The 24,718-nt window shown below is 39.9% G+C and overlaps 1 protein-coding gene across 1 annotated transcript in view; it reads right to left on the reverse strand.

Annotated features, from left to right (window-relative positions):
• Positions 1–24,718, reverse strand: part of DNAH12 (dynein axonemal heavy chain 12) — a 153,059-nt gene that overhangs the window by 50,891 nt on the left and 77,450 nt on the right. The window contains exons 41-49 of the mRNA XM_067544211.1: positions 21,650–21,949; positions 17,775–17,953; positions 12,374–12,566; positions 12,108–12,269; positions 9,579–9,773; positions 8,541–8,674; positions 7,987–8,149; positions 3,416–3,496; positions 1,263–1,439 (exon numbers count right to left, since the gene is read on the reverse strand). Coding sequence (XP_067400312.1) covers positions 1,263–1,439; positions 3,416–3,496; positions 7,987–8,149; positions 8,541–8,674; positions 9,579–9,773; positions 12,108–12,269; positions 12,374–12,566; positions 17,775–17,953; positions 21,650–21,949 — 1,584 coding nt within the window. The remainder of the gene's footprint in view (positions 1–1,262; positions 1,440–3,415; positions 3,497–7,986; positions 8,150–8,540; positions 8,675–9,578; positions 9,774–12,107; positions 12,270–12,373; positions 12,567–17,774; positions 17,954–21,649; positions 21,950–24,718) is intronic.

Genomic DNA, 24,718 nt, shown 5'->3' on the forward strand with positions numbered 1-24,718 from the left:
AACACTACACACAATAAATATAACAATAATTACAGGGGTTTTCTAGAAGGGATTACTTGAAAATATATAGTTAATATTGCCTGATTACAAGAAAAATCCACCATCCAGCAATTTTTTCTTATACGTGGGAGATCAAAATTAGAACAAGTTTGATAAGTGTAAACAAATTATGCAAAAATCCAAGATTAGGTCAAAAGATTTCTTTGGTACTCAACCCTAGGTGGCACACAAGACCACTCATATGCTTGCTAAATCCAACTGAACAGTTCATGCAGGCATTTTCTCTACAATCATGTACTCAAGTCCTGTAACTGAGTCATGATGGTGAGAATTGAAGATCCAGAAAATTCTTAGCTATATAATAATTTTAAAATAAAAATGTAAGCAATGATTACATGTAAGCAATGATTCCTTGAATGGACCACCTAAGCAAAAAAGTAATCAATTATTCCTTGAATGGACCACTTAAGCTTAGCTGGGTGGAGAAATTAAACATCAATGTTAACATGTCGCTTTTATGTAGTGCCTAATAAAGCTCCACTCCTGCCAATATGCTTGTGCTTAGATTTAGGAATGTGATTAGTCCCATGAAAGAACTGAATGGGACTACATAGGCAAGTTAAGCATGTACAAACATGTTTGTAGGGTCTTTATCAGGATTCCTTTTCTCATCTGAGTTTTTTTGGTGTAGTAATGGTCAGGTGGGCCTCCTAAAGCAACAAATTTAGGACCTAAAGCTGAGCATGTCCTGAGAGACCTCAACTCCTATTGACTTCAACAGGAATTGAGGGTGCTCAACACCTTGCAGGAGGAACACAGTTCCTTGCATGATCAGACCCATTAATTCAAAAAAGGTGACAAAATAGAGATATACAGAGTGGTGCTCAAAGAAGTTTGTGATGATTTGTTACTAAGTAGATAGAGGAAACCTAAAGCAGAAATTAACCGGAAAAAAGAATAAAGAACAGAACCTAGTAGCTGAGAGAGATGGGGGCCAGGGAAAGAAGGGAGAGATACATACTGTTTTCTTAGCAGTGCTGTCTGTGTCACAAAACACAAACAAGTGTCTTTTTAAATTCTGAGGAAGAATGAAAGGATATCTACTGCATTGTGTCTGTGCCCAGATGTCAAAAAACAGAGAACTTAAACCTTTTTCAAATCTTTTCTTGTTTTCTCTTTAAAGTATTCTTTGGTAAATAGCCCAAATTACACAGAAATATTAAATAATTCTTTAGAGTTCTATTTTTTTAAATTTAGCTTGCCTTAAGGGTGTCAAGTGCAGCAAGTGCTGCCTCTAGTGCTGGAATTGCCTCTGCCAGGTCACTCTCACACTCATTCTTCAGTTCCTGGGCTTCTGCTGCTTTTTCTGTAGCTATCTCTTCATCTATTTTCACAGTTCTACTTTTTGCTTCCACTTCTGCAGACTCCTTTTCTATAATCTGAAGAAAACACTCATGAGCAGCATTCACCACTCTTGCAACTGAATGATATTTAATCAATCAACTGTCTAGGGCTATGATGCAGAGCATCTATACAATAATTGTGGAGTACTTCTTTCTCTTTTTCAGTAGGTTAATATTTAAATCATTACTAATTTATGTGAAACTGATCTGCATAAAACATTTTCTCAAAATAAACAGAAAAGAAAAGATCAATATGTAATGGGAATTTTGGAAGAGTAACATAACATCTCTGTGGACCCAGATCAATAAGTTTCCAAATATAGCTAGCAGAATCAAAGAATCATAAACAGCCTTAGACTGAAATTGAATCTGGAACTGAGAGAAATATAAAAGGTGTTCTTTGTACTTAACAAGGACTTTATATCCCTGAAATTTTGAAATTCCTACCAAAAAACTCATCACTACATGCACTACATGCACTCATCACTACATGCATACATTACAGTTAATACAAATAGCTGATTTTACAATATCTTTACCATGAAAAAGGCCTCAAGTTTACCAGGTGATTTTTTGTACATCAGGCTACAGCTTAAAAATGGATTTGTTATGTAAAATAATTTTTACAGGCCCCCTAGTCTGTAATATAGACAACAACTATTGTGTTTGAATGAAGAGGCCATGTCTTGATTCTGTGCAATGACTCCGTCCCAATTCTATAAATCGGATGACTAGTTTCCTCAAAGCTTACTCTACAGGGTGCTGGGGACTCTGATCTGGAATGCAGCTCTGTTGAAATAGGCAGAATGTACAGGAATGTATTTTTAGAAAACCATTTTTAAGTAACAGCCAAATTCACAAAAATGTCAATAGAGACTTGCCTCTGTTTGGTATTACAGTTAAGTATTGTAAGAGCCATATATATCTATTAAAAGAGTTCAGCTCCCAAAATCCACTGAATTTCAATGAGCCTCCCTTAGGCTCCTTTGAAACCCCAGCCTATAACCTTTGGCCATGTCTACACCAGTAGGACTTCAATGGCACAACTGCAATGGTATACTATACTGGCAAAGCGCTCCTAGTATGGATGCAGTTTATACCAGGAAAACTGAGCTTCTGCCAGTACAGCTTATTCCAGCCCCACTGAACCTAACAAACTATACTAGCAAAAGTGCAGCTTGCTAGTATAACTGCATCTACACTAGGAATTTTTGCCAGCACAGCTATATCAGTCAGGGATCACACCTCTGACTGACATAGCTATACTGGCAGATGTTTTTAGTTTAGACATAGCATCAATGTATGTAACAACAGTCATTTCAAGACCACCACCACAGCTCATATCTTGAACACATTTCCCCTGTAAGACAGACAGCATACAACAGTATAATTATATTACCCCTTTCTGGAACTCACTTTGAAGCGCCTCTGTGACTAACTGAGATTCTGAGGTCTGGATAAATATATTGTACAGTAAGCACTCTTCATTAAAAGCTAGTTGCTTTGCAAGTGGCATTATGGATCTGTAATATTCACACAAATGCTGCACAATATACTGTCATGTGATTACTTATATTAAGAAGGCAGCACAAAATGTGCATTAATATACTCAGTATTTTGGATTCATATAACTCAGTCTTCAAAGCATACATAGGAATGGCTGAACCTGACTATTCACGAGTCAAACTCAACAAAGCCTGGTGCAAGAAGTTATAAAGTATATCCTATTGCATTATCTAAGTCCATTTTGCTTCCAGGAGGATTCATTCTTGCAGGTTGTTTCTGTCTTTTCTCCCCATTAGGGCACCATTATAGGAGATAGCTTTACATTCTGCTGGGCCTTCACAGAGCTTTACCAGAAGGAGCTTCTAATGGGAAGCCTTACATTCCCTGATTTCCTGGAAACCCCACCTTATCAGCATGATAGTTGCTAATTAAAATAATAATTTAGTAATTACAAATAACCCAAATTACGTATTTCAACCCTGAAAAATAACTTTACTTAACCCTACCTTCATCATATTTGCATTATCCACTTTAGCCGCCTCCAGTTTGGGTTGCAGATCAACTAGTTCTTGCTTCATTTCACCAACCTAGATGGACATTTCCTTATAAAATTATCATAGTAGCAGTAAATGTGGATGCTAAAAATATAGCAAACAATAAATGGCAAGTTTAACATTTAAATACAATTTAAAATCAAATACATTGCCCATATTTAAAAGAACCTCATATAAACCCATTTTATTCCCTGAAAACAGTCCAGAACAAAATAAATACAAGAATAGTGGATGAAATCCTGGTCCCATTTAAGTCGATAGCAAAACTGCCACTGATTTTAAACAGGGCCAGGATTTTATTCAGTGAGACTGATTTTAATAATTTAAGCAAGCCTTTTATATTAAAACAAAGAAAATACTGCAGAAAGATTAATATTACATGCTCAATTCTGCAGCCTCTTGGTTTCAAGGAGTCACATCCATTTAAGCACATAACTTAGATTGTAAGCTCTCTGGAGGAGGGATCATCTCTTAGTTATGTTTGTATAGTGCCTAGTACAGTGGAACTGCTGTTTTTAAGTATTAGCACAATATAAATAAATAAATAAAGACATCTGCAGAAAAGTGGAAAAGTCAGTGTATCTTGGTCTTATCTTTTAAGACCGTGCTAAAAGCAGTGATCAGTGAGATACACTTTTCAGGAAGGGAATGATGTAGGTCATAGTTCCTAGGTATAAAAGACAAAAGAATAGGCTGTTCAGGTATGGTTCATGCATATGTACATATTTTCTACATACACATGAAGAAAAATATCATGGTTCTATTTTTAAGACTGCAGCCTACTTTAAAACATAGTAGTCTTTGACTGGAAATTTAATGAGGAAGTAAGAGATAAATCGATGAGCTGAGAAAACAGTGTTCTGATCCAGAACAGATTTAATACAGAGTTTGAGATTTGAGTCTGAGGCAAAATCAGGGTTATTGTTCACATTTGGATTGGTTCATGCCACTATGTCAAAAATTATTCTCTGAGGGCTTGTCTATATGGTTTGTATGTATTTCTATGTGTTAATCTACATTAATTTGAGTTAATCTGGTGCGAAAATGCCTGAGTACACATGATACAACTCACAAAAGCGCATTGACTCCAAATTCATCATCAACACTAGAATCCTCTTTTACAGGGTATTAAGTTCAATGAGAATTGAGTTAATGCGGTGTATTCTTCATGTGCATGGACTGCTGCTGTGCACTACTTTGGCAGGTCTCCAACTGCTATCCCCTGATGTTTGTGAGTGTCTGTTACTGACCTGTCTGTTTATCTGTGTGCCCTTCACTACTCTGGGTCAAGCTGACCCGATGTATCCTTCCCACCTTCTAAAAACTGACACAAGGGCTAGAATTTGCCCATTTGCTCCTGGATTCAAATATATCAGCATTTCTGCAATATAGAGTCATAGAGGGACCACCAGATCATCTAGTCTCATTTCTTGTATAGCACAGGCCACCACTACTCACATACTACATCCAACAACTGAAATTAGACTAAGGTATTACAGCCCACAAAATACTGCATTGTGCCACAAGCAGAGAACAGGAGGGACTGAGGTGCACCAGTGCTCGAGCCCGAAAATGGCAAGGAAATGATTAATTGATAAATGATTAATTGCCAGATAATCCTGGCAAGTGACCTACACCTCCACACTGCAGAGAAAGGTGAAAAAACCCTAAGATCACTGCTGATCTGATCTGGGAGAAAATTCCCAATCCCACATATGTTGATCAGTTAGAGCCTGAACATGTGAGCAAGAACCAGCCAACCAACCACTTGAGAGAGAGAATGCTCAGTGCTACCTCATAGCCCTGGCCCTTCCCATCCAATGTCCAATCTCCAGCCTTGGTCTTCCCTGATGCTTCAGAGGAAGGAGATAAATAAACCTTTCAGAATACATTAGGGGTGGGAGGGAATCCCTTCCTGACCACTGCCAGTGTCCAGCTGAAACCCCAGGCACATGAGCTTTGGGAATATAAGGCATACACCAGAAATGAGTCCCAGTGCTGTTGAGCCCTGCCCCTTACCATCACAAGCAACCCCAGCACACAATTGCACTCATTAATTTGTCCAGCTCTCTCTGAAAACTAATTAAGCTGTTTGCCACACAACTCCTACTGGGATATTGCTCCAGAAGCCTTATAATATTCCTCAAGTAGCCACTTGGAGTGTGTTGAGATCCTTGATCTCACCATCTTGGGAGAAATGTCGATGTCGCAAACTCTTGTGGATAACCACTGGAATAAAGATCTTTTTGTGGACCTTATTGAGGAGATCTCGATGGGGTCACAACCAGGATGCCAACCAATGGTGGATAAAGAACAAACAGTTCACAAGAGCTTATGTTAAAGTAAGAGATGCCAGGGAATGTCTTGCTGTGGAAATGTTACCTGTCTATTTTTGGAGGAGCTGGAAAGGATTTTGAGCAATTACACCACTACTGAACCCAAGAGGTTGTGGACCCTGCTGCCCATCCTGGGGAAAGACAGCAAGAGTCATCAAAGGAGGAACACAATGAGGGCAGTCCCTGGAAAGCCAGGAACTCTTCAGGACTCAGGACCCATATCAACGTGTGCACAATGTGCCCAGCCATTTAATGGCGTCATCATCAGCCAGGTGGAGAGCCGGTAGTCTGCCATCAAAATAAGTCAATGGGCACTCGACAGTAATATGGAACATAGTCTAGAGGTGACCACAACTGCATCACAGGTCATTAGAAAAACCCCATTTAAAGAGAATGGCTGCACAGTTGCCCTGTCCAGTTTGAAAACGCTTCAGAGATGACCACAAGTGACTTGGCAGATCAAAACGGTCAAAATGGTGGACAGATGGCTGGGTCAGTGACAAGAGAATGATTAATGACTGTCATCACTGACTACTCGTTGTGCCAAGCAGATTCCACGGTCATGTCTTGTGGTGGCCTAAATGATCGCAATAGGTATCTAGAAGACAGGTGACCTGGTGAATGGTTGAAGAGGTCTGCGTACAACAGCAGATCGCTATTCTCATGGATCTTAGCCAACAGTGTGACACAGGCTTTCACACGGCAAATGTGAGGCAGTGCTATGTTGCTAAGTATCAGTAGCCATGGCAACAGGGTTGCCTGTAAAGTCCTGGTAACAATATGCATCAGTTTGTTAAGCTCTACATCAACCAGCCTCGTATGAGAAGCGACACCAGACAGAAGCACAGTTCTCTGCTGTTGAATAGTAGAAGGCAAGGACTGATGTTCTAAGCATCCAGATGCTTGCACCCCAGGTTGAACCAGCCAATTTTCTGAGCAGGTTGTTCTGAGTTCTGACTTAGACTGCTCTCGTCTTCAAGTGGTTGTAATATGTTGGGGGCAATGGATCAGTGTTCATGTTGTGCTCCCCATCAGTATCCAGCCCAGGCTGAGGAAGCTAATGATCCAGTGGATCAAATTCAGCAATGAATCTTGGTCATGTGCTGTCTGACTACAATCCCAATGTATCGCCATCCTTCAAGCCATTGGACTGTCGCTTCAAATTCTTCAGCTTAATGTGGAGGGCCTGTCAGCAGCCAATTGTAGTATCATTAGTGCGTTAGCCACTCAGGACCCTGAGGGCTACTATGTAGGAAGTGAGCCTGAACCCCAGCCAGAAACCTAGCTTGGGGCTGAAGAGGCAGATATTATGGAGGGAACCTTGATATGTAAATATCTATTTTTACAATTTATTATTATATTGTGTCAGCCTCTTTTCTGGGTGCCCCATGGTCACAGCCATTTTTGACAGATGTGGTAGGAGCCCTTCCAAGTCTCTAGTCCCCACTTTCCTCCTCCCTTCGCCCATTCTGTCCTTTTGGCCCCATCATACATATTTTCAAGATGGTGCCTGCTCCAACAAGGCAACCAGCTTCTGTCTCATCAACAGTTTATAAGTCATTTCTCCTCCCTGGCAAACCTCCCACTCCAGAAAAAAGCCTGTTTGTCTGTTCAAAACAGTGGTCGACAGCATGGCACAGTTGAAACCTCTACCCACCTCCCATCCCCCCTCTGTGGCATATTCAAATAATGAAAAATATTCAATTGTGCAATATTCAACAATTTACAGAGACAGAAAAAGAAGTTTGGTCAGTATTCTCAGTTTACATGGGGTAGACATAGGAATTGCATGTCCATAAAGGTACAAAGCCCCTGCTGAGGTATAAATGCTCTGTAACATGCAGTCATACAGGAAAAAAAGTTTATCTTAGGGATAGCACAGCCATATAGTTCTTAATGGCTTTTCACAGGCTTACACTTGCAGCACTTCTGGGGGGACCATCTTGGTGAATAATTTCACAGTATTATTTTGCCAGTTTGGTGAATGAGGACAAGCATTCAAGCTACACAGACCACTTCTTAATCCAAGACCATAAGGGTCGTATCAATTGTAGGGATTGGAATCTAGTCCCAACCTTGGAAATGTTAAGGTTTTGATTTGAGGTTTTGCTTTTGGCTTGTCTCTACAGAATTATTTGTGTTTCTGAGTTTAATGTCTGCTTGTTCTAACATGCGATTTCTACTCACCTGAGATTCAGCAAAAGCTAATTTATCTAGTCCATTAGTATAACCCTTTTTGGCTTTCATCACAGTATCCCGTTTTTGAGTTAAAAGTTGCTGGAAGGCAGCAATAAGTTCAAGATAAGAAGTAGGAGTGACATAATTATGTCGTCTCAGGGTTTCCAAGAATCTATGGAAAAGAAAGATAATCTTTCTAACTACAGTTAATGGAACATAAAAGGCATGGAAAATAAAAAGAGTCAGAACTAACAGGAAGGATTCGTTTCAACAATAAATATGTCACACTGAAACCTGTTCTAAACTTGCACAGTGCTTCACATTTCCAAATTCACAGTAAGAAAAGATCAATAATGATGGTGACTAAACTACCTCACTAAGCAATTCAGTTCATCACCTAATTGCCTTAATTGTTAATAAATGTTTTCTTACTTTTAACCTAAATTATTTGTTTTAGATCATTATTCTTCATTTTACCACTTTCGATAGCATAAAAAGTATCATCTTATCTTCCTTCTTATACCTTTATTTATATAGGTTATTAAAAAATATGCAAGACTAACTTTTCAGAGAGTGACAAAACAGAAGTATGGAAATGTTTACAGATGGGCACCACTTCTTGACGTTCATTGTCTGTGAGCTGAAGTGTTTCTAAGAATTTATTAGCCACACGTTCAAGGGCGTCTTCAGGCCATGGCTGAAAAAAAAAAGGAGGGGGAGAGGACATAAAATTTAGGTGTAACCACTCATTATTAGTGCAAAGGCATAATTTTTATCCTTTAGAACAAGAAATTTCTTTAATGGGTCCAACACAGTATGTCTCAAGAAATGGCGCACTGGTGGCTAATCAACAGATCTAGCTGTACTTTAATTGCTCAGAACACCATTTGTATGGATTGTTGCCTGCAGCAATTAAAATAATTATCAAGATTTTAGTTCTGCTACGGAACCTCTAATCTTCAGTTTTTTCCAGCAGCACAGGAAAACACTGAATACCACCACAAAACGAAATCTCTCCAACACTTGTCAGCCATTCCAAATGGCCTTCACCTTTGCTTCCAACTTGTTGATCCTGTAAACTGGCAGCAGAAATTATGAACCCTTTTCTTTTTCACACAACTGACTTTGATAACAAAATATCTAGGTTAATTATACACTGTTATACTGGTAACAAGATTCAGATCTGAACAACAATTTTAAAATGTTCAGTGTCCTGAGACACAGCACATCATATATTATCTGATTAAACAAAACATATAATAATCAAAAAATGAAGGAAAAAAGCATCAGTAGACAGCAAGCTGCTGACTGAGTAAAAATAGGTATTACCCTCCTGAAACTGTTCAGTGCATACAGTATTTTGCATTTAGACATTCTAATTTTTTAAAAATTATTTTTCAGCTTAATATGTAGTAGGATGAAATATCAAAAGGTTTCTCAAAAATATAAGTGAGGATGACAAGTTATATTTTATATATTATGAAAGAGAATGAGCCCTTCTAGCCAGGGGGTAAAAGGGAAACAAAATGGGATATGAAAATAGAGGTATTATTAGAAAACGGAAACTCTATTTGTTAGCACAGCAACATATTTGTACAAACCTGGAACCAGTCAATAGTACAACAGTTGATGAGAGAAGGGAATTGTCTCAGGCGATTGCGGAAAGCATCTCCGATTGGGCTGAACGCTACCACAATGTGGAGATTTTCTTTGCAGCGGTTCACAAAGTAGGCAAACAATGCCAAGGGACTGAGTTCGTCATGTTTACTGCCAGTCTGAGCTATTGCACGAACACCCTAGAGAATAATGGATGGGATGGGGAAGCCTGTGATTAATAATTTGTCATTAAATACTGTATTTGAAAATTATTTAATCACCCTTTTTTGACATCAAATGATCTAAAATGTAGTATAGGTAAAATAAGACAAAACCTGCTAGTAAATAGAATAAAATTAGAAAAACAGAACAATAAGCAAATAATACTTGTGGGTGGTATACTAGTATTTATCTGTAACTTTACCACTGCCATTCTAGAAATAATTTTCTGATGGTTTTAGCGATGTAGAATTCTAGATTAGGATGATGATTAATCTAGTTAAAATGTGACCTTCTCTTTATGTGGATGTTATAAATCACATTCTGAAAATTATAATTTGAAATGGAAACTCCGCAGGCAGTAAAGTACCTAAATTAAAATCAATCTTCAACCACTTACAAAACATTACGAGAGATATAAATAGATGGTACAAATTATTACCTTCATTATGATGAAAGTCACTATCATAAAAATAAATATTCTTCCTCCTCTTTTCTACATTTTAAGTGCCATACATCACACCAACCTCCTAAACTACATTTCATAAAAATAAACAACTTACTGAAAGCATTTATGAAAGTGATCATCCAAAAAATTAATTCAAAAGATGTGCAATATTTACCTACAGTAGAGGAGCATTCAAGTTTCCAGATACACAAATATATCACATTTAGTCATTTACAAAAACTTTTCTTAGAAGAAGAAGCCTTATGTTTTGAATATTTGAAGAGTCTACTTCATTACTGTTCTTACACCACAACAAATATTGATCTCAATTAACTAACAATCCACAAGGAACAGACCATCCATTTCCCTAAAATTCAAGTTTTTTTCCACAAAATGTGACTATTTCACATAATTTAGCAATTATATTAATTTTTTTTTAAATCTATAAAGTGGCAAGATAGATTCATGGTGGAATTATTTTGCTGGAACATATTTTCATGACTAATGAATGAATTTACCTCAACTGACATATGGCAGAATAATTACCACACTTAAATGCTACGTTGAAAGAAAACTATTTGAAATTTAAGAATATGTTAAAAAAGCTATCAAGTTGAAACAAAGTTATACTAAGTCAACCATCTTCAATAAATACTTGGTTAAAATGAAAAGGTAATGCCTTAAAAATCCAATCCATTAAAATCATCATATTTTCTAACTTATTTGCACAATATATGGAATGCTGATTTCAGTATATTTATTATCAAAACACAATGAAAGAAAAAAATAAAATATATCAAGTTTACATAACTAATTAAATAAAAACATCTGTGCAGGTACTGTTCCAAAACTCATAGAAGTTTGTGCAATGTAACACCCTGGTTCATTAATTGACATGCCATATATATGTGAAAAGATTAAGATCAAAATCTTCAAAATACTATACTAATTTTGAATGTCCAATTTATGACACCTAAGCCCTGATTTTTGGAAGTGCTAAGCACCAAAAATGAGTGAACACTATTCTGAAAATGTAAGTCTGACCCTGTTTTGGGAAGACATTACTGACCACATATATAACTGACCATTTCTGGCCGTGGATATACTGGTGCACTTTCCACTGATTTCTATCTGAGCTGCAGGATGCAGTGAACAATTGAACTGTGCTTTTATTATAGGATTCCACAAGCAAAACAACCCCCACCTCGCATACGCACACACACCAACACTCATACACCACCAAACAAAGCCTTCCACCACCCAACTTTGTATAATATGGATTAATAAAGTAGGTTAAATGTGACATGCCCACAAAGCAAACCCTAAAAGAAAGTACAGGCCTAGTTTTGAGACATCAAACCATGCCCTAATGCCCACACAAGACGTTTCTACTGACAGAGACTGATCTGCATAGTCCCAGAGAACTTCTTTCTTCCTCCAAATTAAAAGAAAAAGTGGCAAACTATAATTACAAGTTTAGTAACATTATCAAATATTGAAAGTTGGCAAATAAACATAAATTAAGTGTGCAGGGTGTTATGTATTTGGTAGGGAAAGCATGAAGTCAGAATTAAGGTTTGTACCAAAGGCAGGAAGGTATCAACCACCTCATTTTATAAATAAGTTAACACAATTTATAAGATCTTGTTACTATAAGATTACACAAGATCCAGTAAAAAGTCATTAAATGAACAGTATATATCTAAATAGATACTTTAACAAAGATATATGTTAAATTCTTGATGTAATAATTCTGCAGTTTTGCTTTAAAATTGTGTTGCCGCAGCATGTTAATTTATGGTTTGCCTTTTAAATTTACTGAAAGAGATTACATTTAAAGAGAAATATGGCCATTTTATAAGGATACCTCCATAATTTCTTGTTTTTCATCTGCTGCAAAAAGATTGGGTACTTCTCCAGTATTGAGTACACTGTCAATATCCTCCAAGAAAGCTTCTTCTTTAATCTGTGTGTCTGTGATTATAAACACGGTTTTCAAGCCCTTCATGCCTGCACTCTTCAGAAGGTTCTATAAGGTTCAAAAAATGAACTTTAAGTTGATTCAAAATATGGTACACTCTAGAACACCTTTCTTGAAAATTTAAGTCAAAAGACATGCTTACTAATACCGACCTTCAGATCTTCTCTCCACTCATTCATACCATAGCTTTTAGAGATCTCTGGCTGAAAAATATACATTTTTGCCATGGCTGTAGCCAGACGAGTCAAGGACTGACGTCCACTCCCTCCCATTCCAACCAGTAAGGCATTGCCTCCTGACTGCTTCAGGATACGGCTTATCCGAGACAAATGTTCCAAAACATATCTGACAATGAAATAGATTAAACATAATGATGGCAAGTGACAATATAAATGTATAAATATATTATATTTTTCTAAGCTAATAGCTTTACTTTCTGCCAATAAGTCTGGGAAATGAGTATAGTAAGTCATGTCTGCCCAAGTTCCTGCCCAGAAGAATATCTCAAAAGCTGTATATGTAGCCAACAAACTAATCTTTCATAACTGTTGTGAGAACTGTATACATATCACCTGATCACTAAATATAACCTTTAGGATTTAGTGGGTCTGGACTGATGGAGATGTCAATCTAAAAGAAGAAATCAACACATAAGGAATTTTCCAGTTCTAAAGCACAGCAGCTCCATTAGTCCAAACTTTTGGGAAATATCAACAGCATGAACAGAGAAAAAGGAAAGAATATGGGACAGGTCAATGTTTTCCCCCTTCAAAAATGTATTTTGTTGCTGATTTTGGGCAACACACAATTGAGCAATTTCTTCAGAAGGTGGCATTTGGAGATGCCTGAATGGAAGTTAGTGTGCTGAAGCAGCAAAAAAGCTATTTTTCCCATCCTCATCTCTGAAAAATGTGTCAGAAAGGAAAGGAAAGCGAAGGCCCCCAAAAGGATGAGTCTTGCTTTGAACCTTGGGTAAAAGAGGGATAAGAATTCCTTCTTAAGGAAGAGTAAAACTCATTTAAGAAAATGAAGGGGGACACCATTTAAAGTGGTTTCAAAAAAGTGCAATCATCTCAAAGAAGGCAAATTCTGATTTATCCTGAAAAGCCAGTTCAGGATATTTTTCTGTGTGCTTGGTCGCTAAGAGACCAGTGGTTTGGTCTGCCCAGCCTAGAACCATGCTGGAGGAGCTGCAGCTGCAATTAGTAGGGCATGGCTGTGCTGCCCCTCTCAGAGTATGTCTACGCAGCAGACTTAAGTCAATTTACTTTAAATAGACTTTCATCCGCCAAATTTTAGAAGTCGCAGGAACGTGATCACACCATGCTCTTTGCACCAGGCTCTTGCGTCCCCACTCGCCATGGTTGGGTGGACATCCAAAGCAGTGCACTGTGGGTAGCTTTTTCGCGCCGTTTTTCTATGCTGCGTGCACTCTGTTGCCGGAGAGACACAGAGCCTGCTCAGCTCTGCACTATCATTGTGAGCATCAGTAATACCTCATGGCTTATCCTGCAGTATTTTCAAAGGTGAGAGAGGAGCCGTAGCATGGAAAATAGCGATGTTACTGAGGCTGCCCTGCTACAAGCCACAGAGTGGAACAATTCCCATTTGCTGCAGGCTGTCACGCATCATCTTCAATCCGTGGAGCGCCGGTTCTGGTCCCGGGAAAAAAAGCATAGATTTGTGGGACTGCATCGTTATGAAGGTGTGGGATGATGAGCAGTGGCTGCAGAACTTTTGTATGTGAAAAGCCATTTTCTCTGAACTTTGCGTGGAGCTGTCCCCAGCCCTGAAGTGTGTGAATACTCGCTTGAGAGCAGCTCGGACAGTGGAGAAGTGAGTGGCCATCACTCTGTGGAAGCTGACAACCCCAGACTGCTACTGGTCATTTGGGAATCAATTCTGAGTCGGTAAATCTATCGTTGGAGCTGCTGTGCTGCAAGTGTGCAGGACCATTAACAGGCTTCTGCTAAGAAAGGTAGTGATTCTGGAAAATGTACAGGACATACTGGAAGGGTTTGCCACAATGGGGTTCCCAAACTAGGAGAGCGGGGGTGACGTGCACATCTATAGAAACTCTGGTCTGTTCAGTAAGATGCAGGCGGGCACCTTCTTTCCCTGACCAAAAAATAAACATTGGGGATGTGGAAATGCCAATAGTGATCCTGGGCGATCCTGTCTACCCCTCTCTCCCTTGGCTAATGAAGCCCTACACCCGGCACTTGGACAGCAAGAAGGAGCGTTTCAATAACAGGCTCAGCAAGTGCAGAATGATGGTGGAATGTGCATTTGGCCGTTTAAAAGCCAGATGGCAATGTCTGCTTACTAAGCTTGACATCAGTGAAAAGAACAACCCATCGGTCATATCTGCATGCTGTGTGCTCCATAATTTGTGAGAAACAAAGGGGGGGAAAGCTTACCCAGGGTTGGGCCATGGAGGCTAATAGGCTGGCTGCAAATTTTGAGCAGCCAGATTCTAGTGCTACACTCAGAGCCAACCGCAGCGCACTTCAGCTTCAGGAAGCATTGAAAAACTGGTTTTGCAATGAACTGTAGTAATTTATGTCTGTGCTGTGCCTTTATTTCCCATCCCCCACCCTCGCTCTAGGGGTCCCCTCCCCTTTTCTCCCCACCCAAGCTATGAATGAATAAAGACAGATTTTTTTAAAGCTGCAAAGTTTTATTTGTGACCTGTTTTAATGGGAGGAAAGGAGGATAAGTTAACAATGTAAAGTCTCACTGTGCAACAACTGTGCTTGCATGCTGTTCTTAAAGAGGCCGTCACATCCTTCTGCTCGCTCCCCCCGGTGTGGAGTGCAGCATGTACTGCACCCTGCTCAGCCTCCTCCTAGATCGCTTGCGGGTGGGGGCTGATAATGAAGCGGTAGGCGGTGGAGCGTTTTGGAGGGGCTGCAGAGGGAGTCTGTCCGCCGCTGCTCTTCCTGGAGCTCTATCAGATGCCTCAGCATGTCGGACTGATCCCTTATAATATGCAACATCTCCTCTTGGGTATCACACTCCTGCGCAGATCTTCTGTGTTCCATGTCTAGTTTTTCAGACAAGGACATCCTCCAGGCTCTGAGCTCTGTGTCAGCAGCCACAGAGGTGTTCATTAGTTTGCTCAACATGACATCTCGCAGATTTTTTTTTCCCCGCTTCCTAATCTGGGAAAGTCTTTCAGCTAGAATTTGGCAAGGGGGGGGGGCCAAAGGCCGAGGTGTCTACTGTAAGATAAGCAAAGCACAATGTCACCATTGTTAGCTGACCTAAAGTAGTAAAGGAAATGTTACAATGTAAAAATTACTCCCCTTCATGTTCACAAGGCTAAGCCAGTCCCGCATTCCATTCTGTACATCTCAGAAGGGTTGGACTGGTGTTATAGACATGGTAAGCAAGGGGCCCTTGTATCTGTTATAGAGAGGCTTCATTAGCACTAAAATTCACAATCCACACTTAAGCAAGGAGAGGGATCACCCCTGTAACATGCCAAAGACCAGTTTGGGAGGACGTGGGCAGAACAGATTAGAGGACATTGCAGATGAATTGTAGTGGCAGAAAACATAGGGCAACCAGTGTCCCAACCCATAATGCCAATTGCAACAGTACTATGACTAAGAATAGTCTTGGGGAGGTGCGCAGGGACCCCGTCCATGGCAGAGGAATAAAACGGAGTGACTATATTAGTCGGGGACTTTAAACTTGTGCCACCTTCCCTAGGTGACTATGTGTGACATCAGTTTCCTGAGGATAATGCAAGCGGAAAGGGAAGATTTGCTGCAAGCATCGGGGCACAGGTCTGGCCCTAATGCTGCTATGCTGTGTTCCGCAATGATGCCTGATCATTTAATAGCAGAGTGGCAGGTAAAAGTATCCTACTGTGGTGGAAGAAATAAGGCTGCCCTCCCCAGAAACCTTCTGCAAAGGATTACAGAGTACCTACATGAAAGTTTCCTTGAGATATCCATAGAGGATTCTCAGGAGCATACCTCTGCACAAAAATAATCTGTTCTGGGAGTAACCCTCCACTGATGTTTGCCATTACACAGTAAGACCCTCCCCACAAAAACACAAACTCCTTTTAAGAAGCTGGACTGGGGACATAACCGCAAAAAAAAAAAAAAAAAAAAAAGATTTGCCCCACGCACACACCAGATGTGCCTTCCCCTGCATCTCGAACAGTCCCGCTGTCTTGTGTGTGGCTGGACTGCTCTGGGGTAACGAACAGGTCTTGGCTCTCAGGGAGAATGGATACCCCGCTCTCCTCATCCTCCTCTTCCACAGAGTCCTCCTCATTCGTTCTGGACTGGGATTCTGAGAAGGTATCGATGCTGCGTGGTGGCACAGTGGTGGGGTCACCACTGAGAATTGCATGCAGCTCCTGGTAAAAGCAGCATGTTTTGGGCGAGGAGCCAGAATGGCTGTTAGCTTCCCTAGTTTTCTGAGAAGTCTGCCTCAGCTCTTTGATCTTAATGCAGCACTGCTGCGCGTCCCTGTTGTGCCCCTTCTCCAACATGCTGCGAGATATCTTCTTGTATATATCTACATTTCTTTTGCTGGCTCGGAGCTGAGCCAGAACAGACTCTTCGCCCCACAGACCAATGAGATCCAAGACCTCTGGTTGACTCCAAGCTGGAACACCTTTGGGCCGTGCAGTAGCCAAGAGCAGTTCAGCTACAAAGCTCTCTCCACGCTGTCTAAACCAGAAATGGACATTCAAAATTTCCCAGGGCTTGAGGCAAGGAGGTATTTCCTGTTTACGTGGTCACATTACAGCAAAACCTGAATGTCCAGAGCGGTCACAATGAGGTATTGTGGGATACCTCTCAGAGGCCAATGGCATCAATTTACGTTGCGCTCTGCCTACACTGACACAAATTCGACCCATGGAATTTGAATTCAGTGCTATGCCACTTGCAGAAGTGGTTTTATTAGGTCGACTTTTACTGCACTTTACATCGACCGAATTTACGTGCCAGTGGAGACGCATACTTTAGGGGGTCAACGTAAGCAGCATTACGTCGACCTCCATTGCCAGTGTAGACCAGGCCTCAGACTCAGAATCCCTTTCACTGGTGAAATGAGGGTCCAAAGGCCACAAGCAAAAGTGGTAGAATTCTCCCCCAACAGATGGTTATAGAGCCACTTTTCAGCTAGCACACGATCTGGATTTGGTGCAGTCCTAGATTGCTAACACAAGTGCTCCTGCAAAGGGTCCTGAGGAAAAAAATGTTACTTCAAACTTCAAATAAGCAGAGACATGAAAGGAAAAGATCATTGTTCACCCACCTACTCTCCTTCCTCACCAAAAAAGAAGAAATAAAGTTTGAAAATAACAAAGAAGGACTGCTTAAACTAGCATACTTTGTCTCCCGTTAGAAACAGAACTTCTGGTGGGAAGTACAGTGCATTTGCTTCCCAGTGAAACCAATCAGTGACCGTTTGGTGGAGTCATGTGAAAGATAAGAGACAGGGGATAAGTGCACGTCTCAAAATTGGATATTATTACCAAGTTGCTTATTGCCTAAAGCTGTTAATAATGCCAAGTATGTGCACCTGAAAATTACAAGGTTCATTCTTGTTTTGTGAGTTTGGTTATATTCTTCTAAACACTGCTCCACAACATCACTGAACTCTTGAACACTTGGAATTTCAATATAAAGTCTTTCATCTCCTTCGAGGTCAGGGATCATGTAATCACCAAATACCAGACTTCTCATGTCTTCTTCAGTCACCTATAGTATAAAATCAATAAATTACAAAGTCAAATTTAATCGTCATTTTCCCAATTCAGAACATTTAAAAATAAATTGAAAACTAGTTAAGTATATAAGAAAATTAAAAAAGGCTCTGAAATTCTTTATCTTAGGTTACAGACTAGATTACCTAATATAGGTATGATATACCTATGATAGGTAATCTATTCTGTTTTGGGAATTTATTAATTTCATTTGGGGGTTATTTTTAGCAACATTTGAGTTTTATGTAGATGGGGAAAAAACAGAGTTTTTTTCAGGGCTTTCTCTTTGTATATACTGTAATGAGTAATGTATATCTTTATCTTATCTTTAGTGAGTATTCTCTTTGTACTGTTTCTTAGTGCACTTTCATGTAATACTGTTTCACAGAGAACTACACTGAAGCGCGCTAAGGAAACTTTAGTGTTCACCAGCAAGATCTATGTAGACCATTAATGAGCAATACATTAGTACAATTTAGAGATTACAACTCCTTTAGAGATCACAACCCCACTGATCCATGTAGACAAGCCCTTTGGTATATGTAACCATTTCTAGTGTTTTTCTCTAGTAAACACTTTTTATTCATTCTTGGAACATAATTAACTTAAATAGCTATGCATAGTCTCATGCACTAACAATCAAGACTTTCAGAATATACTGAACTAACACAGAGTTATGAGTAGCACCCTTCTTCCCCATTTTAGGAAGTAAGAACTAGAGCCATTAAGATTAGTTCCTTGTCTACACATCAATTAAATGGCAATAAAACATGGAAAAAATATTATAAAACAAAAATAACCCAAAACACTAGAATGTGATCATGACAGAAAACAGATTATTCACCTTGAATGATCCCTTGCAATGTGTGTTTACTACCTATGCTAAACAATCTGTTCCACCTTGTATTTAAGCTATGACACTCTGAGTACCTTTCCCAGACCTGAAAAAGAAAGCTGGTCTCTTTTACCAACAGAAGTTGGTCCAAGAAGAGATATTACCTCACCCACCTTGTCTCTTTATTAGATAATAAGTAATTCACAGCCTAAATCTAAAGACAGAGGCTTTTCCCATGTACTAAATCAGGTTTCTAGAAGTCCATTCAAGAATCATTCATTACTGAGTTTCTTCTTGCAGATATCACATTACAGGCAGATGAACCAAGATCCAGACCAGTTTCCTTTTTTGGTAATGGTAAATTAATTTCAAATTGTTTTTATCATCTTACAAATCATGGGATAAAAGAGAAAAATCTTTGCCCAAGGAAAAGTACAAATGGCTTTCGCAGTGTAAGCTTTGATAAAGTTGGGGAAGAGACACTGCAGACTGATAAGTTTTAATGTATAAGTTGATCCAACCTAGCTTCTGGGTAACTGGATGTGATTGGGTGGACTGGATCTGGAGGCCTCTTGTTGGAGGTCTCATGGCCCTGCCTCACCCTGTCCCAGAAATGAGCAGAGGAGAAGTCCTCCAGATGGCCCAGAGTGGCTGCAGGGGAAGCAGCCAATCAGAAGGCCCATATAAAGAGAAGCATCAGAGACAGAGCAGTCAGTTGCTGCCTGGAGCTGGAAGAGAGAAGACCAAGTTCCTGGCTGGCTGGAAGAACAGCAGGACTGAGGACAGCTCAGTGGGGGCAGGACTGAGCCCAAGGAGGGCTGCCGAAGACCAGGGGAGTTAAGAAGGAGCTCCTATCTGGCTGCGGGGACCAATCAAGGACTGAGCCAAAACCTAGCCATACCAAGTGAGGGTACCATGATGGGCTCTGTTGGACTAGTTAAAGGCTGAGCCCAGGGAAGGCTGCTGAAAAGGACATACCAACTGAGGGTACCGCGAAGGGGACTGTTATGGAAGGCAGTATCTCCAGGGAGGAAGCCTTGTTGGAAGGTAAAGACTGTATACCTCAGAAGGAGTCTGGTTTTTTGTTTCACCTACAGTTTGAGAGACTCAGCCAGAAGGCTGAGTCACTGAAGATGTGCTGGTGAAATCACTGGCTGGAGGGGGCACCTATGAAAGGTGTTCTAAACTAAGAAATAGCATGCTTACACCTGACCAGGAGGTGTACTTGAGGGGTGCTCACAAGAGGCTGGTGTGGACCCCATTACACTGGACTTTTCTTTCCATTTTTAGACCCCCCGCCCCAGTATCTCAAATAAAGAATCTGCTTAAAAGGGCAAATCCTAAGCAAATAAAACTGTAAGGTTCTAGCAATACTGAAATGTCAAAATATTCTTTAAGGGACTTAAAATATGGACAAAATTTGGGAAGGAAATATAAAATGCTGAGCCAGGCTTTGGGGTGAATCCTGGGACTATATGTGGGATAGCTGTTCCTTTAAGAAAAATAAGGAATAGCTCCTTATGACAGAAAGTAGATAGATCCCCATCATGTCTGGCCAAAATAATAGCTGCTGAGGCTGCATGGACAGGAATCAGGGGAGACCACTGACTGAGTTGTGCCACCAGTGATCCAGTTATATGAGACACAAGAAGAGATGATCTGCTGAGAGAGAAGCTTGGGCAAGAACTCCTGCCTGAACCATAAGGAAGGTAGGCTGCAGTACCATTGCCAGATGCTCTGTTAGGAGAGACAGGCCTGGAACCCTGGACAACCCCCAGCCACTCTGTGGGCAGAACAAGAATCTACATTACAATTTCTGCAACAGGGCCTTGAGGAATATTTAGTATGCATCATGAGGAGCAGGAACATTTGTCTTGGATCAAGCAGAAGGAAAACTGAAGAGCTTCAATAAGTTGAAAGAGGAAGCTCTGTTGAGAAGGAAATGACCTGGTAATTGGTCTGACTATCAGTGTGAAACTTAAAGAAGGAAGCCCAATGATGCAGATTTGAGAATAGACAGGAAAAGAATTCCATATAAATATACTACTAGCAATAAATCAACTATACAGACATTACTATGAATTAATCTCAGTATGCAAGACCTCTGGCATATAAAGTATACAAAGTCACAAACTAATGGTGTTTCAATCATCACCAAATCAAGCTTTTAAAAGTGACACACTGGTATTTCTATTAGTCTGTTTATTCAAACTAGTCCAGAAATTTTCACAAGCCATATCACAGTTTCTTTAAATTTTCAAAAAAGATGGAAAATAATTTCCTACAGTGCAGAAATGCCATGTATCCACCTCCCCCAAATCCTCTGACAGGCATGCTATATCCATTTGTTTTATTCTGGTTTCCAACATACTTTCTTAGCAAAACACGAAAAATTAAATAATTCAACACCATGAATGTCCTGAAAGTGAAATAAACAAACTTTTTTTTAAGTAATGCAGGTAACAAAAAGTACAAACCTTAAGTCTACATCTTGCCAGCAGGAAAGAAGAGAAAAATCTTTGTTGTAGGCTTTTGGGTTTGTTTGTTTGTTTTTTAAATCATGCAACCTGCTCCCACAGAGATGGGCATCAAGACAGATGAGACAGAACAAAGATAAAACAACGAGAGTTCTGTGGCACCTTAAAAACTAACAAATTTTATTATTTTATTATTTGTTAGTCTTTAAGGTGCCACAGAACTCTCGCTGTTTTGCTGAAAACAGACTAACATGGCTACCTCTCTAGAACTTGTCAACATGCAAGGAAAAGATAAAACAGACACTGCTAAAATTCAGACATTATGATACAGGAAATAATAAAAATAAATTGTTTTGTAATGGCAAATGTGATTACTTACAGGTGCATTTCCTTGCCTCAGATGTGCAAAAACAGCATCAAACGCTTCCTTGAAATGGTCTTTCACTATGTCTTTTGTTAGTTTGAACAACCAGGCTCTATCAGTATCATCCACAAGTCGGTCATAATACACTCGAAACACTTCATGCACAAACAGACGAATCATGGTATGCTTGCTTTCAATTGATTCTTTTTTAACGAGCAAGCAGCCTTGGACAACACGTGAAAAGTCACGCAGGTTGAATGTGTAATGGGATTTGGCTGGTGTTGGCAGCAGGTTTTTCATGGCTTTCTTATATACCTTTAATATGAAATAGGCAATGAACAAGAACATTTATTACATTATCAACATGCACCATTTATATGGCTTCTCATAAATTACATTCTGCTAATATAATATTTTGCACTGTGAAACAATTAAAAAATACTAAACAAATCTCACAATATCCCTGCGTGGCAAAAGCATTACTAATCCAAATCCACAGACGGGGAAAGTGAGGCACTGTAAGAATAAGTCTTACATACAGGAAGTCTGTTGCAGAGGCAGGAATACAACCCAAGTCTCCTGACTCCCAGGTTGGAGTTTTAACCTTCCTCTCATGAAGGACTGAATCATGGAAATGGTAGTTTTATAGATTTTCATTTATGTGAATCTACTTGTTAGCATTATTAAATGGCCTAAGGAGCATAAAGATACCCAAGCAACAGTGGGGCCAAGGAAAGATAATATATGGTATATGCCCTACTGTTGTCTGGAGTGTTTCCTCTGTCTTTACCTCATGCTGTGTGATGAAATGGAGACATTTGTTAAGAATATTACACATAGTGTAATGAATACTGTCAGCAGGCATCTTTCCCACCTGCTCTAATATGTAGTCTGCATGACCTGTGTAGGGTTAAAACATTAACCCTATGAACAGACAAATTAACAATAAAACAATAAAATTTGTCCAATCCTCCCCAGGCCCAGTTCTAGGGTTCTTAGTTCAGGGTTGCTCAGTTCATCTGGTATGCCCTCTCTGCATCAGACCAAAAGCTGTCAAGGTAGCCCAACTCCAATGCTTGCTGTCTCCAATTTTACTTAACCCAGGCTTTCTATTCTGACAGGTGTTGTGTGGCAGAGTAATAGTCAGTCCCTGTTTCCAGAAGAGGATATTAAAAGTGGCTCAAAAGAGAGGATCCAAGAGGTTTAGGATGACAATATTAGAGTACCATGCAGGAGTAGATTCTCCAGCCAATGGCTCAGTATAAAATAGGCCTTTGAAAAACCTGGATACCATTCGGTAAGAAAAGACCAAGCACAATTGTACAAGGGGATGACAAGTCAAAACTGCTGTAATATGAACCACGATGGACCTAAAGAAAGGCCAGAATATTTTGAATGCAATATGTAGTCAAGGATTTTCAGTATCAAAGCCTCTGTTTTTTCCAGATTGCCCATAACAAAAATCTCTTCAAATTCAAGGAATAAGGTTTTTTTTTTTTGCAAATGACTTTTTACTTTGTCTAAGTATTTCTTGCAATGAGCAGTTTCTGTCATGGTTACTCAACCAGCTAACATCCAGGCCACCAGATGCAGTGACTTCTGGTCTGGACGATCAACTGTGCAGCTGTAAATTGAGAGCCATGAACCAGCCTTGAGCTTGAAGAGACAGAATGATGGAGGCAAGCATTACCATCCTGAATCTGAGACAGCACATGAAGATTCCTTAGGGCTAGGATATGATGAAGACACCTTTTCTTCTTCTTCACAATAAATAAATATCAGGAATAGAAACTTTCTCTCTTGTACATCTGCAGTACTTTCTCTATGATTCCTAGAAGAAGCAATGAGGCTACATCTATTTGTAGGAAACTCTCTCAAGAAAGGTCACTGAAGAAGGATGGGGAAAAGGAGTGGATAGAGGGTAGGAACTGGAACATGAGTAACAACCATGAGTGATGATCTCTAGCACTCATGTGTTGGATGCATGGCAGATCAAGCTCAGTGGTAAGGGGCAGTGAAGCTTATAAAGATTACTTTCTACTCTGGACTGGTTCTGGTGTGGCTCCCAAAGTCCTGAAAAATCTGCAGTCTTGCAGCACATGCAGAGTATGTTTTGGAAGAGGATGTTTGGAAAAGAATGTTGCCTCCTGTTGATCCATGGGTTCTTCCTCAGGGGATAGTAGGGTTGCCTGGATTGGTACAACATAGTTCTCTGCCTGGTCTGGGATTAATATTGGTAAGGCTTATGATAAGAGTAGGTGTGTACCTCCCCAAAGAGCACAGAGTGGCTCACAAATCATTTAGGAAATGTAAAGAACTATCCATGTATTCACTAAATAGCTCCATTCCACTGAAGGGCAGGTCTTCTGTTATGACTTGCACCTCCTTAGGGATGCCTGAAGCCTGTAACCATAAGACTTTTTGCATCACTATGGCTGTAACTATGAATCTGCCCATCATGTCCAAGGTGAATGTGGCTGCCTGGAAAGTAGAATTAGGCACTAATTAACCATCCCTGTCTGTGTCCTTAATCTCTTCCTTACTGTCTAGTGGAAGCTTGGATAATAATGGTGACACTGTTCCATTTTTAAAAAGTTGTACTCAGCCAGGAGAGCTTGGTAGTTAGAAATACAAAGTTGTAGGGAGGCAGAGAAGTAATTTTTACTTCCCATAAGGTTCCATTTTTTCAGATTTCTCTTTTGGAGATTAGATTTTACCTGACCAGAGAGACAACTAATTAACTAATGAGGTGAAAGTAAAAATATTCAACCCCCTTCTATGGTACTTGGTACTTTTTACTGTTGCAGGAATGGTGGTAGCTCTCTGCCACAGTTCTTTAATGGGGTTGTGTATTTCTTCATTTATCAGGAGGGCAATTCTAGTAGAGTCAGATGCAGTAAGGATGTTGAACAATTTATGAGGCTTCTCCTGTATCACCGAAGTCTTGATGTCCACCATATCTACTATCCTCATCAACAGCTCTTGGAAAGCTTTGAAATCATCCAGGGTTGGTACTAAAGCTACCACTTTGTCTGATGATGATGATGATGAGAAAAGTCTTTTGGAGATGTGGGAGGGCAGTGT

This window comes from Emydura macquarii, unplaced genomic scaffold (genome assembly GCF_026122565.2).
Source record: "Emydura macquarii macquarii isolate MOO-44397 ecotype Brisbane River unplaced genomic scaffold, CSIRO-AGI_Emac_v2 contig_968, whole genome shotgun sequence".
Classification (NCBI taxonomy): domain Eukaryota; kingdom Metazoa; phylum Chordata; order Testudines; family Chelidae; genus Emydura; species Emydura macquarii.